Source organism: Vigna unguiculata, chromosome 2 (assembly GCF_037176805.1).
Source record: "Vigna unguiculata cultivar grain cowpea cultivar isolate G323 ecotype 2 chromosome 2, ASM3717680v1, whole genome shotgun sequence".
In the NCBI taxonomy this organism is placed as follows: domain Eukaryota; kingdom Viridiplantae; phylum Streptophyta; class Magnoliopsida; order Fabales; family Fabaceae; genus Vigna; species Vigna unguiculata.
The window spans coordinates 36568481-36588370 of record NC_140793.1 but is presented as its reverse complement, the minus strand read 5'-3'; the positions used below and the strand labels follow the sequence as shown (position 1 = coordinate 36588370).

The following is a 19890-nucleotide window of genomic DNA, read 5'->3' as shown; positions in this document are numbered from 1 at the left end:
CTAAAATGTTTGACTTTCTATTTGCTTCTACTCATTTCTTTCTTTGATGTTTGAATAATATATTCCACCCACTTTCGCCATATATTAGGAGGAGAAACGAATTTAAGCTATACTTCGCAGTTATAAGCATGATATCATTATTTTGTAATTTATCTATTTATCAATCATAGTCATTTTTTAATTCTTAGCCAAACTTGATAAAAATATGCAACATTTATAGACAATCCAATCACTCTGACTAGGTAAATAAGTTTAGAATTATCAACCCCTTCATCTTATAAACTATTATTTATTTTTTAAAATTAGTATTAAAAAAATTCAACAAACAATAAGTTATTGCATTAAAAATGTACAACGTACACCAAAAACAAGAGAAAGATTTATAAACAAGAATAATTAAGTAATAAGAAAAAAATAACATAGAAAGAAAAAAAATCAAATAAGAATTGTGCAATGCTCCTATTCTCTTCTTAAACCATTGTGTTATTAGTCACGATCATTTCCTTCCAAAAATAACAATTTAATTTATATAAACTAAATTGTAGTTAAAAAAAAATTGAACTTTAATTTATCATATAATAATTTGAGTTTTATAAATTAAAAAAAAAGAAACTGATTAAATGTAGTAAATTATACGATTAACACTTGACAAATTTATTTAAGCCTACAGTTTGACATTTTTAATTAAAAAGAAATTTTAAAAGGTCTAAATCAGACATTTAATAAATAAGTTAAAAGAGTCTAAGCTTTTTACAATCAAGTCAAAGTCTTTCCTTTACCATCTCAATTAACTTAAAGTTCTACATTTAGATATTTAATTCGTTTTAGTCGTTATATTTTGTTTTTAAGACAATTGAATTCTTTCTTCTTTATAAATATACTTAATATGATTTATTTCTTTAAAGTGACTAAATTGAAATTAATATCGTTTATAGGTGTTCTTTGTTAAAATTTAGGTTTATCACAAATAAAATTTATGTCATCTTGTTTTTTTCAATCATATGATTTTGATACGTGAAAGTTACAAATAACGCTAATTTAATAAAACTGATTATGATACGTGAAAGTTACAAATAACGCTAAAAATAATTTAATAGAACATAAATAGTAAGTTCGTTTTCTTTTATAAAAATATGTCATAATAAATGAGTTTTTTTAAAACATATGGACTCAATTAATTAAAAAAACTGTATAAAGACCTAATTTTAATGACACATTTTAATAAAATATTTTTTCGTATTCTTAACAATTTTTTTTTTAATTTTAAATCATTCGCTTTAGAATGTACATCTTAAACGAAATGGATTTTTTTTTTCAGACGAGGAGATTTTATTTTTACCCAAAATATTAACATTTCGAGTTCAAATTCACTCTGATAGTATATATTTAAGATCAATCTTTGAGAATATTATTGATTTTAAAATTTTTAAGATTCTGTCACGATTTTATTTTTGAAATTAAAATATCAAAATATTTAAATTACTCTCCTCATCTCAACTATTAAATATGAAACTATTAGACTTACCCAACCAGTATTGATTGAAAAAAAAAATTCGTTGAATATGGATTCAAAAAATTATTAAATTTTGAGAAATAAATTACTCGTCTGTAAAAATTAATTTTTAACCACTAAATTTTAATAATTTTCTTCTATAATTTGAAGTGACATTTCTTATAATTTGAAATAATATATTTTAAATATTTTTTTTTAATATTTTAAAACTATTCAAAACTCAAATTATAAAAAAGATTGTTAAAATTTAATAAATACGTGTGAATGAAATAAAATAAAAAGAGAAAAGCATAAATAAAGGTGCATATTTATAATTAAAGGGAAAATAAAAATATAGAAAAAAAATTACACAGGCACAAAAGTTGCGTTTTTTATTTAGTTGTTTATTTAATCTCTTTTTATTCTCAACTAACCCTCTTTATTTTTTAGTAAATTAATCCCTTAAAAAAATAATTTCAATCCCCGAGAGAATATTTATTTTCATATTATGGCCGTAGCGATTCTGTGTAAGAAAAAACAATAAAAAATTTGCTTGCGATGTAAGCAGGAATTGTACGGTGCACGAATACTCTTTTATTGTTTTGTTTTGAGGGATTTGGTTTGTTAATGAATCCACGTGGTGAGTTTAATTAATCTCTAATCCAATCAGTTCCCCTAATTCATTCTCATGCTTGCAAATTAAAAATTGAAAATATTTAATTAGTCATATTCAACATTTTAAATACAATTTTGTCAGACATCTTTTATTGAAACGTGTTCACATAATATAAAATTTAAGAATCTACATTTTAATAAGAGTAACTTTCTTAAAAGCATAGTTTTTTTTTATTAACAATTAATTAAATACTAAAAATAAAATCTTATAAAGCTTTTGGATTTCAATAAAAAATTACAAAGCAGTAAAAAAATAATAATCACGACTTTAGACAACGACTTTGCAATAGAAATGGAGCAAAAATGTTGGGAAACTAATTTAGTGACCAGCCTAAAATTTAGACAAAAGTTTCAACAAATTTTGTAATGTAAAATAGTAATTATTTCAATGGTTAAACACGTTTTTATCTCTTAACTTTCAGTAAATTTTAGAATTAGTCTATTTTGAAATTTTGAACCAATCTAGTCATTTATCTTTTGAAATACGTGAATTTAATCCTTTTAACAAAATTTGGTTAAATTTATTTGATATTTCGTATGTATTTGAGTTGTTCATATTATTTGACACATTTTTGCTTTAATGTCAAGTCAAATATTATTATGAAACTTGCTTGAAATGTCAAATAAATTTAACAAAATTAGAATAAAAAAACAAAATCCACATATTTCAAAAGATGAAAGACTAAATTGATTAAAGTTTTATAATGAACTAATTTTAAAATTTATTAAAAGTTAAGAGATAAATACATATTTAATTCTTATTTAAAATATTGGAATGACAAAAATATATTTAATCGTTATTTAAAATATTGTGGACTTATAAATATAATAAATAAGTTAAATTAAAAAGTTATTTTATTAATAAGAAAACTTAAATTAAAGTATAAAAAATTGCGTGATACTACACCGTTTTAGTTTCCTATAAATATGACTGAAATGTAAGTGTTGTCTTGTCAGCTTTGTGTACATCGGAGATCGGAGCTGTGCTTGCCGTGGTATCGTCGTTCCCGATTCTAAAGGTCATTGTTTTTTTTTTTTTTTTTTTTTATGATCTTCCATTAAAATAATCAAACTATTTTTCCTAATTACACATCTTAATTAGTGTTTATTTGTCCCTAATCAATCCCAATCCATCAATATCAGTGGTAGGTTTGTTACTTCTTCCTTTTCCTTTTAATGGGTGTGCATGCCTTTTGGTAGCTTTGTGGGCTCTATGCTAATAGCTTTTGTTTGTCTGCTTTGTGGTAACCAGATATAATGGCTGCTGAAAGGTCTGGAATTGCCAAAGATGTTACAGAAGTGAGTTTCTACATTTGATGCCCATTTCTGCACTGTTTTTTGTGTTGTATTGCTAGATCGTGTACTGTTGTTTGATGTTTATTCCATGCAGTTGATTGGTAAAACCCCATTAGTATATCTAAACAAACTTGCGGATGGTTGTGTTGCTCGTGTTGCTGCCAAACTCGAGTTGATGGAGCCATGCTCTAGTGTGAAGGACAGGTGCCGTTTTTTCCGCTGTCACGAGTTGTGATTCCGAGTTTTAAAATCCATGTTTTTTTGGCATTGTGCTTGTTATGACTTTTCGTGATTTTGTGCTTGTTTTCTTGTTTCTGACTCACAGGATTGGGTATAGTATGATTGCGGACGCAGAAGAGAAGGGGCTAATCACACCTGGACAGGTTGGTGTACCTTTATAATTAAAGAGAAGAGAAGCTATTAAGAGATTAGGAAAGGTGTCATATTGAACTGCTGTGGTTTTGGGAGCAAAGGATGCTGTTTTTTTGCTGCCTGAACTTTGATTGTGATTTAAACAGCCATACCATGATTAATTCATTGCTTCGTGTAAATAATGATGTTCATGAACCTTCAATTATGAAGGAAGGAGTAAGACAAAGGTGGTGTGTTGCCATATCCCTTATAATATACGTAGAGGATAACTATCTGTTCAATTTGTCTTCAAGAGAACACTGTATATATGTCACGTTTCATTTTGACCCAAATTTTTAAAAAAATGTAATTTTTTTCTGTAGACCTAAGTGAAATGTATATCACTCCAGTTGCTGATATTTTAAATCTGAATGAATACACTGTTATTTAGCTTTTGTTACAGACTTTACAACTGTTATGTAGAATAGTTGGAGGTGGTGGAGTGAGAAAGGGAATTGTGGGTATTAATTTAGTATATCGTTGAGTTGGAAATTTAACATATAATTCTGATATTGGGTCTCTTATTTTACCAAAGAGTGTTCTCATTGAACCAACAAGTGGTAATACTGGCATTGGATTAGCCTTCATGGCAGCTGCCAGGGGATACAAGCTCATAATTACAATGCCTGCTTCTATGAGTCTCGAAAGAAGAACCATTCTATTAGCCTTTGGAGCTGAGTTGGTTCTGACAGACCCAGCGAAGGGAATGAAAGGAGCTGTGCAGAAGGCTGAAGAGATATTGGCTAAGACGCCCAATGCCTACATACTTCAGCAATTTGAAAACCCTGCCAATCCGAAGGTATACAAGGAATAAGTACATTTGTTCTGTAAATTGTGCACCAAATTCTTTACACTTTGGGCAATGTATACTTTTCTTGCAGATACATTATGAGACCACTGGTCCTGAGATTTGGAAAGGCACAAATGGCAAAATTGATGCTTTTGTTTCTGGGATCGGCACTGGTGGTACAATAACAGGGACTGGAAAATATCTTAAAGAGCAGAATTCGAATGTAAAGGTTAGCTTTTCGTTTTTCCCTGATATACATGTTTAGGTACATTTAGGGATACTTGTGAGCAATATTTTTCTTGAAAATGGAGTTTCTGTTATAGCTATATCATTCTTATTTTATTTTTTCATGTACTTTACATCTTTTCCCTCTATGCAGCTGATTGGTGTGGAACCAGTGGAAAGTCCAGTGCTCTCAGGAGGAAAGCCAGGTGAATAATGACCTCTTTAATAATCTGTATCTTTTCTTTTTGTGGTGAGCCATAAAACCCCTGCATTACTAGTTGATGTTTTATTTGATTTTCTTTCTTGTGTTTGAGAGCCATGTAAATCAATTGGAATAGAGTCTAGTTGAAAAAGGTTGAGAAAGACTCAGGAGAACTTTAGGAGAGAACAAAAAACATAAAGCAAAAGCTTGCTTGTCCTGCTTCTACCCTTTCCTTTCTTGCCATTTTCTTTTCATGTTTTGCTGGAATTACAATTTTGGTTTATGATTACGATGGAATTTATTGATAAGTAGCCAAGCCTAGTGGATGGATTAAGGCATGATGATTAGTTTACCATGTAAGTGCTATTGACTGGCATTTAAAATTGATTGCGTTTTGTAGGTATAGTATTGAATACTATCATCGTGTTACTTTCCTTCCTATCGTCCATGAAAGACTGAGATTTGCTTATTCAACCGACCATAATATTGAAAGAAGATTAGTGCTAAGTTTTCTACATAATATAACACTCGCTGTAGCTTTCCTTGTGATTTTTTCTTGACACCATTTCTTGGTCACCTGACCAGATTGCTCTTTGGAGTTTGAACTAATGGCATACTAAACAGGAATGATATAAAGTTGATGTCACTGTGATTATACTGGCTTTTCTTCATGTTAAAATTACTCCTTTTTAAACTACATATCAGTTCCTATTTGTCTTTTCTTGTTTTTTTTGTTCTTTTGAGGTTGTAACTACTATAGTTTTCCCAATTTTTCAGCAAGAATAAATCCTTAGGGCTGAGGTAAAGAACTTTATTCTTCTAGTTGTGGTTAATTTGCATTGTGAATGTTCAGGTCCACACAAGATTCAAGGGATTGGTGCTGGTTTTATCCCTGGTGTCTTGGATGTCAATCTTCTTGATGAAGTTGTTCAAGTAAGTTTTAATCTCTTCTGGATAATAATTACATTATTCAAGTGATCATGTAATCGTACTTCAAAAAATATTATTGGTTATGAAAATAGTTATTTTCATTTGGTTAAACTTAAAATAAGTATTTCTGAAATAATCATTTATTTAATAAACAAATATGATCTGCTTTTCAAACAAACGTAAAACTGCTTAATTTTAAAATAAGCAGATCAGTCAAACACATAAAAATCTTAAACCTGTTTATTCTATTAAAACAACATTTTCTAAAAATAAGCACAAGCAAGCTCATCCCTAATCATGTGCATATAGTTTTTATATCCAATTATTCATTTGATCTGGCTGTTTCCTGCTCCATTAGTGTGATGATTTTGATACAATGTTTACTTAATCAAAGAAGATTTTTGCTATTGGTTGGTAATTTCTAGTTCGAGAACCTTTTAATTATTTTCTGACATAAAATTGTCCTAAAGCCCTATGGTTCTCGTCTTCCCTGGGCAAGTTCTGAGTGCCATAGATAAAGTTCCAGTTCGTGGGCAAACTGCACACGATCAATAATTTTTTTTGTGCACTTAGTTTACATAATTATATCTAATCTGCTTAATTAAACTTCACATCACATGTGGATTAAGTGCTGATATGTTTCAAGATTAGTTGCTGATTTTGGTGCTATGCATACAAGTACAGATAGAATATGATTTGACATAAATATTTTACAATATACAACTTCACTTCTATTTGTAGTAATTGATTTTTTAGATGCATATTTGAATTAATATGTGAAAAAAATTTGTTATTGATGTGTTGTATTTTATTAGAAAGCTATCGAATATCTAGTCTTTTCTCAGTATTTGTTTTTAAAGTTGCAATTGTTAATATTCCATCAAACCTGAGATATGTGTTACTGGCAGATTTCAAGTGACGAAGCAATAGAGACTGCGAAACTTCTTGCGCTTAAAGAAGGCCTATTTGTAAGTTCTAAACCTATAGAAACTGCCAAGAGCGAGCCCCTAATATATATTGGGTTGAGCATACTTTGTATTGGATATCTGGATTTGGTAAAAATTAAGCTGGTTGAACCACATTGGATATTGTTGTAGGTGGGGATATCTTCTGGAGCTGCAGCTGCTGCTGCCATTAAGATAGCAAAAAGGCCAGAAAATGCTGGCAAGCTTATTGTTGTAAGTTTATCATATCCCTAAAATTTCCGTGAAATTATTTAGATAACATAATTGTAGTATAATTTTAATTCGTTATGCATTATATCCATCAAATGAACTGGTGATTTCTTGGACCATATTAGCATCGATGGATTGATTTTTTGTCCTCTCCAAAATATAAAAGTTTGGTGAAGGATTTGGAAGGCTAGTGATTTTTTGTCCTCTTCAAAATATATATTTATGATTACATTTCGTGTTTAATGTACATATGTATTTTTTTTACATAGACATCTAATTGAAACTCAACCCCATTACTCCACCATCATCATATTCATTAATATGATGTTGCAACAGAGTGAATCTCTATTGTATGCCTATCTAAAATAGTTTTACACCAAACTAATAGTGCATATGAATTAAATTCTTGCATGTTAAAACCAATAACTTGCAAAAATAGTCCAGTTAGATGTTTCCATTGGCAATAAACAAAATGGAATCAGTGAACTCTTGGACTACATGGACTTCACAAATGGGATGAGTTTATGTTTGACTTTTAGATCTTTTATTTTTTAGAATTGCAAAAAATATCTGTTAATGATTATTATTATTGTTATATTAGGTAATAAAGAAAACTAAATATGTTGATATTACTTGTTTTGTGTATTGTCGGTTGCCGCTGCTTGCTGCAGTAGTAACCATTATCATGGTAATTTTTCGGTAATATAATCGTGTGAACAAGATCCAAGTATATCAGAAGGTGTTGCATGTGGAATTTTGATACCGATGGAGCTTTTCGTCTATGAATACTGGATCACCGGTGGAACTGATTTTATGCGAATAAGAAAACATGATTACTTAGCTTTCACTGCATTTTCATGTTCTGTTCTATTTTTTCACTTGAGCAACTGAATCTATGGTGTGTTTTTCTGAGTTACGGTTCTATTTCGATATGGTGCAGGCTGTTTTTCCCAGCTTCGGAGAGAGGTACCTGTCCTCCGTGCTATTCGAGTCCGTGAGACGCGAAGCTGAAAACATGACTTTTGAGACCTGAATTCCCGTTTGAGGCTTTCACCTGTTTCTGAATTTTCTTGTAAACCTTATGCAGGATTTAACGTAGATTGTTAGAGTACTGTTTGTGTTTCTAAAATTAAACAAAACTTGCTCCAAAAGGCTAAAAATAATGTATCAAAAGAAGAGGGAATAAAGTTGGCCTGGCCTCCCAGAACGTGTTATGTGAAAAGTTCGGTGTGTAATTTTTTTATTAATAGTCTATTTTTTTAGAGAAAATCAGTAGAAAGTCCTAATAACCGGTGCCTGTCAGTATATGATGAGCATAGTATTCTTACAAGCAGAAAATGGTGTGAAAAGGAATTCACGGTGAAGATTATGTGAAAAGGAAATTATGGACAAATAATGTTAAATAAAGTTGATTAAAAGTCAATACCAAAATAAATGATGATAAATAATATATTATATTTCATAATAAATTATTTTATTCAATAGGCTTGATGGATTAATGTCAATAACATAGTGCGCTTACTATTTTTAAGAAAAGAGTAAGGAATTTATCAACAAATATAGATAACCATACTTTTTTATGTAATACCTTTTTATATACATATATAAAAAAAGCCATTGAAATCACACATTATTTTTAAGTGATTGATCTAAGAAACACTGAGCCATATTAATATTTATTTTTGTACGTAAAAGGTTTGAACTTTTACAACAAGATTATATAAAATACATTTGTTTTAATATGACACAAGTTTCTTCCTAAACAACATCAATATCTATTATTTAGCACTTGTAAATATGAACTTCGAAAATGTTAGGGGAGCCATGCCTACTCTGTCCTTCAAAGCTCTGCCTCTGAATACACACCACTAATGAAAAGGAAAACCAATACAATTGAATAGCATAACGTCACAGGGAAAGAGATGGCAATGGTAGAGAACACCTTTGGTGAATTTGGCAAGGGGGTGAAAGCAGTTCAATTTAGTTTGGTAACACACCAACATTTGATCGATGCGATTCAGATTGAACAGCACGTCAATCACCCAGGGAAGGTCCATCATGTAGCAATTGAAAGGTTAGTGACAAAAATTGCACGATTTTTGGTTTCTTTTAGTCGAGTGTGTCAAAAGAAATCCTGAATCCCTTTGCCTGCAAAAACCCGGTCAGAAAGCTCGGCTAAAACGGCATTGACAGTGAGCAAAACGACGCTGGAACCAAAGATCACGCCGAGAACTACGCCGGAGGTACCCAAAACCTTCCCGAACGTGGGCCATTCAATCTCGTCGATCTCACGCGCCACCCCGCTCAACAAACTGTCCTCCTCTTTCTCCTTCCTCTCCGCCATCGCCTTCTTCAGTTCCGATGCCAACTCCGCTTTCGACTCCGCTTCCGGTTCAGGCTCCGAACCCTCCTGGCTTTCCTCCACGACGCCGGCCACCGGCACCCGGCGCCTCTCAGGGAGCAGCGATATTCCGATGGAAGTGAGGGGTCGGGGCTTGAAGAGGGCGGAAGCGGTGAGCGTGGGTCGCAAAGAGTGGGGAGGGAACCATGGAAAGTGCGAGCTTGATGTGAGCGGTGAGCGTAGGTGGTGGAAAGCCTGCACAGCCATCAATAACTAAGCACCAAAGAAGCAACTATTTTGTGTGCTGAGTTCTGTTGTGGATAACATATTTCTCTGTCTTCTCTTCTGCATTCTCTATTCGGGTCAATCCTAACCCATTTCTCTTATGGGTTGGCTTCTGTGGTAACAGATCATTGCATAAATCATTATGGGCCTCTAAATTGAAACAAATGTAGTTCCACTTGCTCTTACTTGGATCATACTTTTCATGCATTATTTTTTCTTTTCAAATAAGAAAATGAATCATGTGCACACAAAATGTACATTAATACTTAATATTCGAGAAAAATAATAAATGTATATAAACTGTATCATGTGATAAGAAAATAAAATGAAAATGAAAATTAAAATTAAAATTGTAGACAAAATAAAACTATATGTTTATAATTGTTCTTCAAATAGTTAAGTTTGATTTTATAAGGTATTTTAAAAATAAAATGCAATCTTTTGTATTTATAGAATAAAAAAAGTGGATGAGGGCCCGGGCCCAGGCCCAAATAGAAAAGGTAAAGCGTGAGGGATATTCGGGCCAATATATAGGAATAGTGACACCGCTTTTTGTTCTTACCACCGTCTCCTCTCCTCTCCTATTGAGCAGAGGTGAGTGCGGTGGTTGTTGGTGGCTTCCATGGCGTTTGTTGAGTGAGGCAGTGATGGATGTTGACGTGTCCTGGCGAGGTGTTTCTGTTGACGCAGCCATGGACACTGTCTCTCTCTCTCTCTCTTTGCTCTGAGTCTTACTCACTCGCTTACCTTTTCTTGCATGCAACATGATGTTCAAGTGTGTGAGGCATAGCATGCATCATCTCAGATCTTGCATTTGCCTATGATCCTTTATGAACACTCCTTTCTTTCTCTTTCTCTTTCTCTCCATCATCATCATCATCATCAACATCACCTTCATAATGGTTAAACATAATGTTTTTTCCATTTCTCTTCTTCTTCTTCTTCCTTTTCCTCTTCTGGATATAGCGAGGCAGTGACGATTTTTCCTGCAATTGAATCAGGCACCCAGAGAAGGAGAGACGTGTTATGTTCTGCTCTGGCGAGGCGATTCACTCTGTATTCGCAGCCACGACATCGCGCTCTTTCCCCCTCTCTGTCTGACAAAACCTAAATCTGAGCCTCTTCCTTCAAAGATACGTTAATTTCCTTTCTTCCTACTAATTAACGCAACAACAAAACCATTATTTTCCCTAACTTTTAGATCTATTTGCGGTTTTATTCATATTCCTTCTGTTTCCTACTACATTTTTGTGTCATTTCTTTGTGATTTATTTGTTCCCCAACTTTTAGATTTATCTGTGATTTTATTCATATTCGTTCTTTCTTCTACTCATTTTTTTGTGTAATTTATTTTTGTTTGTTTGTGAGTAAAGAGTGACATGCTGATATTTTGATGACCGTCTATCTGGTTATCCCAATGAAGTCATTCAAATGCAGGAATTAAAAAATGCTATCTCTATTAGTACACATTTCTTTGTTGTATATCTCAGTACTACAAACAATGCCAAACAAATTCAAGTTGATTTGGGACTGCTGTACACATGATCTATTTTTATCGTCAATTTCCTTTCTTTTGTTCGTAAATAATTAGAAATTAAGGGAGCGATAGATGTATGATGAGATGGTAGACATTTAAATTAAAATAAACAACAAACAGTATCTCATTTAAGAATTAAAATAAATAATGTTTATATTAACCACTTAAAAATGGTAGACATAGTAGTTTCAATGCTTGCAAAGCAAGTTGTTCTTAGTATTTCAAGAACAGGCAGACTTAAAATTTCAAGGAAAGACGAACAGGCATATGGGTCCCTTTCCTATTCTTTACATCTTTCAAACTCTTTGTAATTTTTCTTGTCACCTAAAATTCGGAGCTCCAAATCTTAAATTCTCTTTTATGTACTTTTTCTTATGATATTCTGGTTCCAACAAAGTTTTAACTATGAAGTGTAAACAATTTAACGAAATCGTTTCTCATGAAATAATGTCTGTTTTGTTAAGATTTCAAATTTCAATTTTTTTTTTTAAATTACACTATTTTTGTGGTTTAAGAAACAAATTACCAAAATTGATAAAAAAATTTGTGAAGGTGTGGCGTGAGAAAACAGGGTAACACTAATTGATCAAGCGAATTTTTTCGCAAATAGTATTATTCATCTGTTTTTTGTTTCTCCCACCCAATTCTGGTGAGAAAAATGCAAAAAAATTCGTATGTCGGAGACGAATTGGCATGTGACAGTGCTCCGATCTTCTCTTCCACAAAAAAGAAAAAAAAAAGGTTAAAACCGTAAATTACTAATCTTCCAACAATGAAGAATAAAGAGTACTAGTTGAAAAAATAAAAATTCAAAGGATTTTTTTTTAAAGAAAATTATAAATATACACTCTTCTATTTTCCTATACCTTTCTAACATTTAATAAAAACAAATATTTTATTTTTCTGCTTGATTGATTTTAATTTATTTTATATATTAAAATAAAAATACTCTTTTCTTGCTGTTAAATTCTAGAGTAAAAAGATATTGTGTTTATGTATTTCGTTATCCATTGATTATTTAGTCTATTGATCTATTTTTTTTTTTATTCTTTAGTTTACGATTTTTGTTATATTGTTTTTTTTATCTTGTTACATGTTTTCAGTTTATTATATTTAAGACTAATGTGTTTGTAATTTATATGGTTTTTTAGAATTTTCTGAAAGATTTTATAAGTCTAAATAGGTCAGAGCTGAATTGAAATAATTATAAGTCTAAATAGGTGGTTTATCTTATTTTTACCTTCAATAAATGAACTACAAAAAACAATGGAACTATTTTTTTTTCTTTTTATATATTTCATATATAGAAAGATGAAAACAGAGTAATGCAATACTTTTCTCTTCACCTCATCGTCTTCAACATTTTTCGCATCTGTGTTTCTCATGCAATTCATTTCGTATAAATACAAGCATGCATTTTCATTCATTATTCACCTCTGTGTGTTGTGTGAATATTTTTTCTCGCAACACACACGGAGGTGCCTCAAATGGATTCCAAGAATTGTAACCATTGCGAGAGAACAGAGACAAATCCTACGATTTTGTTGCAGAAGAATATCATTTTGCTTCTTTCTCGTTGGTATGCCCTTCAAATGGCTATTGAAAATCAATGGGGTGGTTCTGACTCTCTTCAGAAATCGCAACAACTTTCTGCTGATTTATTCTCCTTGTTCTCTAAATCCAAAGGTTGTAAACTGTTTTTCAATTCGTTTCTTCTCTTGTTCTTTCCATTCATTTCGGCATATTTTACTTCTCAATTTTCTCTTTTGTTCTAACATTTCACCAATGTCTCTTTTACGTGATTTATCATCTAAATTTTCAGCATTGGTTCCTATTGAAGAATTAGAAAACCTACTCTATGAATGTATGTTGCTTACATTCAACACAGAGATAGAAGATGGCAGTATTGAACAGGTACATCTTTCCACTTTTATATTTTATAATTTTGTTCTGTGTAAGATCCGTGAACATTGTTCCTCTGACATTCCTCAACATTTTCCAAGGTTTTCACGTTCTTAAATTTTTCAAATATCTCAAACTTTCTCGTAGGATAGTGTTAAATGTTCCTTTATTATCTGCATAATTTTTATGATTACATGCTTCTCCATTGGATTTAAAGAGACGATTTACGCGTCATTAATTGTCTCTAGACAAGGCATAAAAATACAGGAACATGACCACACACACAAATTTTGTTTAAACATGAGAAACAGATTAGAAACAAGTTTTATTAAGGTTGTTAAACAAAAGCTTGGGGAAAGATAGTTGAGTTTTTTTCTTGAACCTTGCATAGAATTGTGTTGTTATGAGTGTTCTCGAGAGTCTAAAATACCTTTTAACTCTATATCAACTAGCCTAATTTTATATAAAAAGATTGTGCCCTTTTTAATTTTATGTTGTTATATTAACATCATTTGAATTCTGCTAATAATGTTCCGAATGATGCATAACAGGTAGCAGAACAATTATTGGCTATTCATGAAGAATACTTGCTTCGTCAATCATCTTAATATTTCAAAGAACTACACTTCGAAATAGTTAGAAGGTTTTTCACTTCAGAACAAACACGACTTTGGTAAATCTCGTTAACGTTTTTCAATTAGTAGGGTTTTGTCAACAACTTATATGCTTTTAATTAGTTGTTTAAGTATGCAATAGCTAATGAATAATTTACTATAACGTTAAAATGAAGTTTAACTATTTTTTTTTTCTCAGGAAAGATGATTATGTCTAATTATGTCTAAGGAGTTCATTAAGAAACTATCTGCTATTGCTCCAACAAAGGAAGTGGGAAAAATATTGCAGAAGATAATAGTTAGAATAAAGAAATCTTTCATGATTACAATTGAGTCCACAACTCAAACACAGTGCAGGTTCGAAAGGTAAAAATCTTCAAATGATTCATTCATATCAACGCATGAAAATTTCAAAATATTCCTATAACATAATTATTCATTATCCAATGGTTGAAAATGACAAAATCATATATATATGTCATGAGTAATATAATGTGGAATGAAATAAAATCAAAGTTGATCATGTCTTTCATATAATATAGATGAATTTCATGAATGATACTAAGGATAGAGAAGCAGTTTTTATTGTCAAATAATTATTGACTAAATTAGAAATATGTAATTGAAGGGGAAAAGTTTTTGCACCTGGAGCACGTAAGTTCCTCGCCTCTCAACCGCTGTTGTATATTATTGACAGAGTTGTTAATGAAGCATTTCAGTTTGTTGCATATGTGAAATTTTTGGTTCTTGAACTTTTTTTGTATTGAGGATGTCACTCATAGATTGGATATCCAATAGTTGTAACTGTTGTACTCAACAACATTAGTTGTTTGCAATAAAATTTTAGTGATTGAACGTAAAAGAACTTCAGAAATCTATTGTTACTATCCAGTTCCAGATAGTAAATAAATAAGTTATACACGTTTAAGTCTTTAAGATTAAATGAAAAGTTCATATATGTTATATATGAATATTCATAATTTCCACTTTATTTTCAATCCATTCGTATGGTTATATAATTGTGTATTAAAAGCCACATACATGATAATAATATTGATAATTACAGGTAGAAAAATGTGTAATGCTTTAATTAAATGTGAAATAAGATACAATTATGATATTTATTTGCACCTGAGACTCATTAGTAGAAAAAGCAATAATAAAATAAATTAGGAACAAAATACCAAATAAATTAATTAAGGAATAATATTATTTACATAATTAAAGTAATGATATACAAACTTAAATTAAAAAAAATAAAACAATTGTATTATAAAAGTATTGAGTAAAGTTAGTATTTATTAAGTTTAATACATTAAAGAATTATAAAAATTATGACTAAAAGTACATATATACTTTGAAAGTGATAATATATCTACTAAATTATACTTCAATATAATTATAATTAGAGCCGATAAAATTGGTTACTGTACTTGACTGGTTAAGTCCATCATGATTGTTTAGTGATTAACCCAATTGGTTATAATTTTCTTTTTATCTTAAAAAAAGTTAAATTTGAATTTTAATTAAGTGTAAATAAATTTAAGGCATATTATAGATTCATTTATAAAAATATTCAATGGAAAGAAAAGATATTAAAAGAAAAAAAAATTACATTAAGTTAATAGCTATGACTTCCGTCATTTTATCTTTTTGAATTTTTATTTTATATATTTTTACAAGGTTGTATTTGTTTTAAATATTTATATAAAGTTGTATAGTTTTATCGAATCCATTATAAGTAGGGGTGACAATGCGGGCCGACCCGACCCGTTTAGGCCTGGTCCGCATAAGGTCCGCACAACGCGGGTTGGCCTCCCCCACCCCGCATACTTTATACGGGCTGAAAACACTGGCCCGTCCCGCGTATTTTTTGGCCTGCGGGCCCTCGGGCCGGCCCACTTTTTTTTATTTTTTTTTGTTTTATGATAAAACTTTCAATGTTTAAAAATTGGGAAACTTTAAGAAGTTCACAAAATTAAGTAAAGACTTTGGAGAATTAGATGATAAATTGATAATTCAACATCATTTTCATCATATTCATACTATGACATACACAACACAATGTATTCTTTAAATTTTAGCACATTAAAAATTACATAATACTTGTCTTTTCCAGTTATACAAGAATTTGAAACGTTAATGCAAGAGTCCGTAAAAGAAATAATTAATATACACAAATGTAAGTTTTTTTTTATGCGGGCTTGCGGGCCGGCCCTCGCGGCCCGTGAGCTAGCCTGTGCGGGCAGCGGGCCTATGCGGGCTGAGCCCGCACGGGCCTGCGGGCTCACTACCCTGACCCACCCCACGTTTTTTCTGCGGGCCTGCGGGCCGGGCCCGCGGTCAGGCCCTAATTGCCATCCCTAATTATAAGTCCATCATGATTATTTTAAAATTTAAATTCATATATCAATTTTAAAATTGACAATTTTTTAGATCAAATTTTAATTCAAAATAATTTAAAATTATTACATTTTTTCTGAGAACAAATTTTATAATGAAAATTTGCTGAAATATTTTATATTCCATAAAATAGGAAATTAATTAACAATTTTAAAAATAAAGTGGTTTAAATAAGAATAAATAATTTATTCTTTAAGAGTTTCAGAGTTTCATGTTGGAGCGTGAGTAGGAGGTAAATTGAATTTTTAAAAATTCAATTAAAATCTAACCTAAATATAAATAATTGGATTGAAATCAAATTCAAAATAATATTTGTATAGAAAAACCAACTTGAATCTATATATATACACAGAAGTTTGATGAGTATTTTGATACTTTAGAGAACAATCTTGTTATGATGCCTCGTTGGATCATGTGGCTCCTGCTGCTGCCTGGATAATCAAATGATGCAATGCTACAACAAAAGGGTTTCTGCCTCGTAATCAACTTCCAGAAATTGCAACACTTCACTGAGTCTCAGAAATATCATCATTTTCATTTTTATCTCTTTCGTCTCTCTCTCTTATCCATGCCTTGGATCTTATGCAGGAACGAGACAAAGTGCTTCTCCTAAAGCTGCAAACCGCAGTCTGCATATGTGAAGGAGGCATGTGATCATTTTTTTTTTCTCTCCTAGCAATACTTATGAAAAAGTTTGTCTAAACATGATAAAACTTTAAACAACATATAAACTAAAATGGAATATTGACTTGGAAAGTTAGATTAATGTTTTACTTCACATATAATACATTTATCTGATGATCTATGTATTATGAGAGTTGCTGAATCTTTAGTAAGGGTATATATTCTGTGATTATATCAATGTGTTTGATAAAATTACTGAATAAGAGACTGTTATGAAGACACATTTATTATATTTAGTACATTACATGATGTTCTTGGGTTTTACATTCTACTGTTTCACTCTGGTATTCGTTCCGTTGTAATCGATTCATGCATATATGGTCCAAGTTTCAAATTTCAAGCATGGTAATTACAAAGATAATCAACTCAGGATTTGTGTCATTTCTTGTAACCTCGATTGTATCAATTTCTGAAACAGCAGTGCGAAACGGACACCACTGCACCGCACATCTTCACCAACGAAACAAATCAACCAATCTCCCATCTTTTCATTTCAGACGCTTGTTAAGTAATTTTGACAAATGTTTTCTACTATCTGATTCGATCCTAACAGCACCTATTCTGTCAGCTTTCGTTTTTCTGCACGATAACAATTCCAAGGTTTTTCATGCATTATGTTCTATTGAAGCACTATAAATCTAAGTAGTATCAGTTATAGTTCTAAGGAAGAATCAGTATAAACCCAGTGAGCAAATATTGAGATGAAGAATAACCGTTTTTCTCTTTTCCAGCCAGTGGCAGCGGAAGTGTATGGTGAGGGATTTCCATACGCACCGGAAAGTTGGCCGGAAAAGGGTGATGTTTGGGGATGGAGAACTGGCCGGAGAGTTGTCCCTAACGGTAATCACTTTCAGGATCGGTATCTGTATTTGCCAAATCGATTACTCCTCTTGTTGAAGGAAGAGAAGGAAAATCCAGGGTCAGAATTAAGCACTTCCCGCAAGCAACACATCTTCGCCAGCAAGCTCGCCGTTAAAAGCTACCTCGATAGATATTTTCCTGACGCCGATCTTAATGTCTTTTTCTCTTCCTTCTCCTGGAAGATTCCCGCTATATCTGCTTCCGGTCTCTTTTCTCCTGTCACTTATTCCTAAACAATATCCAATGTTTTTTTTTTATTTTTTTTTTTTATTTCATACGAGGATATCCTTTTCCTCTATCAATTTCGTGTATTTTCGCTCTTTTAATCTGTGTTGGCCTTTTTCCTGTTTTACGATGATCCTCAGAAATCAGCGACTCACTGCTACGTTTGTTTTTGCTTATGCTGTTCTGTTCTGTTCTGTTCTGCATGACAGGCAATGCAGTCCCTATAGCTGCTGTTCCTCTTCAACAGATAGCACAAGATGAAGAAGCATGTGACTCCATGCCGTGTGATATCTGTTGTTCTGAGCCTTTGTTTTGCCGTGCTTGTTGTTGCATGCTTTGTGGGGAAACTGTTTGTGCAGATTATGGTGGCTATAGTTATGTCAAGTGCCAAGTGAATGCTGGAAACGGAATCTGTGGCCACGTTACTCATGTTGAATGTGCTCTCCGATGTTCTTTGGCTGGCAAAGTTGAAGAAAGTGTTGTGCTAGATGCAGAGTACCACTGTCGACGCTGTGATGGAAGGACCGACATGATTTCTCATGTCAATAATCTTCTACAGACATGCAAATCTACGGATTTGCATGACCAAATTGTGCAGATTTTGAATCTTGGCTCTTGTCTCTTGCGTGGTTCGGAGAAGCCCGCTGCAAAGGAGCTTCTGCGTCGAGTTGAATTGACCATCTCAAAGGTATTTTCAAAACGTATCTTACTTTTTCTCTTGCTTATTGTGAAGACTCATGACCAATTTGAGGGTTTGCATCAGCTTAAATTTATAACCAATCTTGAAGATATCTGGAAGGAGGATGAAAGTGTTATAGCTCATTCTGCAGGTATTATCTCTAACAGTTCATTTTTACTACTGTAAGGTGTCTGTGTTTCTTAACAGAGTGACCATTATGAAAAATCTTGTACATTATGGTGTTGGGTGCATTCTTCTTAACATATTGAATAGTTTGTGTTTATTTTATAAGATAATGGCAAAGATGTGATGGATGTGACAATTGGGCATTCTGAAGTTAACACGGGTTTGGAATCTCATAATTTTCTGCCACTTTCATTGAAACTTGAGGCCGAGGTAGATGAGGTTCTTCAGGATTTTAGAAAGTCCCAGGAGCTTGAATATAAGGTGGCTGAAGAAACACTTCAAACACAAAAAACCTATCTTCAAAATCTGTATCGGCAACTGGAATATGAAAAAAGTGTATTGGCTGGTCAAATTTCATCATCTGCCTCAAAGGTCTCATCGAGTGCTGTAAGAGAAAGAAAGAAACAGATAAAACGGGAGCTGGATAAGTTTGAAATGATGAAGAAGGTAGCCAATGGTTTTAGCAGGACACCCCACAGTATTATCAAGAAACACTTTTTGCTTTAAAGTGATAAATCTTCTGTGACAGTTTGAACTTTCTCCAATTTTCACTGTTTTAGTAGCATTAAAGTGTATTTGGTGTTATCATCTTGGATGTTTTTGCAAACAGAATCAAGTGGCTTCTCTGAAATCTTAACATTAACACACATTTCATCTACAAAGTCATAATAATACACTCATAAACAACAATCTTACCTACCTGTGACCTGTGAAGGGTTCATGACATCGATAACTTAGCTGTTATTGCGATCTGTTGAAACATTTTGACAGTGGTTTCTAAAAATTGTTATGTAATAATTTTTTAATTTGTAATTTTCTAAATTTTTAACTTTTTTTTTTAATTTATAATTTTAAGTAACTCCACAAATTGTTTTATGACTTTTACATTCGTATTATTTGTATATTAATAAAAAAACTCATATTTAGACAAATTAAAACAAATACTCAATTTAAAAATATAAAAAACCTTTAAATAG

At 31.8% G+C, this 19890-nt stretch overlaps 4 protein-coding genes across 5 annotated transcripts; 3 read left to right on the top strand and 1 right to left on the bottom strand.

Annotated features, from left to right (window-relative positions):
• The first annotated feature begins 3073 nt into the window (after positions 1 to 3073).
• LOC114174680 (cysteine synthase-like) lies at positions 3074 to 8418 on the top strand. Its single transcript, XM_028059508.2, has 11 exons — positions 3074 to 3186; positions 3420 to 3466; positions 3558 to 3667; positions 3789 to 3846; positions 4410 to 4673; positions 4756 to 4893; positions 5044 to 5095; positions 5945 to 6024; positions 6930 to 6989; positions 7119 to 7199; positions 8137 to 8418. Exons 2-11 carry the CDS (start codon positions 3425 to 3427, stop codon positions 8227 to 8229), a joined length of 978 nt encoding a protein of 325 aa, XP_027915309.2. The 5' UTR covers positions 3074 to 3186; positions 3420 to 3424; the 3' UTR covers positions 8230 to 8418.
• A 422-nt stretch (positions 8419 to 8840) lies between these two features.
• On the bottom strand, positions 8841 to 9932 carry SECE1 (secE/sec61-gamma protein transport protein). Its single transcript, XM_028057210.2, has one exon. It carries the CDS (start codon positions 9802 to 9804, stop codon positions 9319 to 9321), a length of 486 nt encoding a protein of 161 aa, XP_027913011.2. The 5' UTR covers positions 9805 to 9932; the 3' UTR covers positions 8841 to 9318.
• Positions 9933 to 12605: 2673 nt separating this feature from the next.
• LOC114173206 (Pre-rRNA-processing protein TSR2, conserved region) lies at positions 12606 to 14740 on the top strand. 2 transcript variants are annotated; one of them, XM_085668712.1, is made up of 5 exons: positions 12606 to 13045; positions 13182 to 13273; positions 13813 to 13934; positions 14080 to 14241; positions 14504 to 14740. In XM_085668712.1, exons 1-3 carry the CDS (start codon positions 12847 to 12849, stop codon positions 13867 to 13869), a joined length of 348 nt encoding a protein of 115 aa, XP_085524838.1. In that variant the 5' UTR covers positions 12606 to 12846; the 3' UTR covers positions 13870 to 13934; positions 14080 to 14241; positions 14504 to 14740. The 2 variants fall into 2 exon arrangements, with proteins under 2 accessions (XP_085524838.1, XP_027913265.1); XM_028057464.2 differs by having other exon boundaries at positions 12610 to 13045; positions 14075 to 14241.
• A 2351-nt stretch (positions 14741 to 17091) lies between these two features.
• On the top strand, positions 17092 to 19544 carry LOC114173266 (uncharacterized). Its single transcript, XM_028057541.2, has 5 exons — positions 17092 to 17307; positions 17694 to 18027; positions 18258 to 18736; positions 18812 to 18878; positions 19020 to 19544. The coding sequence occupies exons 1-5, from the start codon at positions 17272 to 17274 to the stop codon at positions 19418 to 19420; spliced, it is 1317 nt and encodes a 438-aa protein (XP_027913342.1). The 5' UTR covers positions 17092 to 17271; the 3' UTR covers positions 19421 to 19544.
• Positions 19545 to 19890: the final 346 nt, after the last annotated feature.

Excerpts from the sequence above, each read along its gene's own strand:
- LOC114174680 (XM_028059508.2), top strand. The coding sequence starts at position 3,425 with ATGGCTGCTGAAAGGTCTGGAATTGCCAAAGATGTTACAGAA. Across the intron at positions 6,990-7,118 it reads CGCTTAAAGAAGGCCTATTT|GTGGGGATATCTTCTGGAGC; the intron begins GTAAGTTCTAAA and ends ATATTGTTGTAG. Across the intron at positions 7,200-8,136 it reads ATGCTGGCAAGCTTATTGTT|GCTGTTTTTCCCAGCTTCGG; the intron begins GTAAGTTTATCA and ends GATATGGTGCAG.
- SECE1 (XM_028057210.2), bottom strand. The coding sequence starts at position 9,804 with ATGGCTGTGCAGGCTTTCCACCACCTACGCTCACCGCTCACATCAAGC.
- LOC114173266 (XM_028057541.2), top strand. The coding sequence starts at position 17,272 with ATGCATATATGGTCCAAGTTTCAAATTTCAAGCATG. Across the intron at positions 18,028-18,257 it reads TCCCGCTATATCTGCTTCCG|GCAATGCAGTCCCTATAGCT; the intron begins GTCTCTTTTCTC and ends TCTGCATGACAG. Across the intron at positions 18,879-19,019 it reads TGTTATAGCTCATTCTGCAG|ATAATGGCAAAGATGTGATG; the intron begins GTATTATCTCTA and ends TTATTTTATAAG.
- LOC114173206 (XM_085668712.1), top strand. The coding sequence starts at position 12,847 with ATGGATTCCAAGAATTGTAACCATTGCGAGAGAACAGAGACAAATCCT. Across the intron at positions 13,046-13,181 it reads CTTGTTCTCTAAATCCAAAG|CATTGGTTCCTATTGAAGAA; the intron begins GTTGTAAACTGT and ends CTAAATTTTCAG. Across the intron at positions 13,274-13,812 it reads AAGATGGCAGTATTGAACAG|GTAGCAGAACAATTATTGGC; the intron begins GTACATCTTTCC and ends GATGCATAACAG.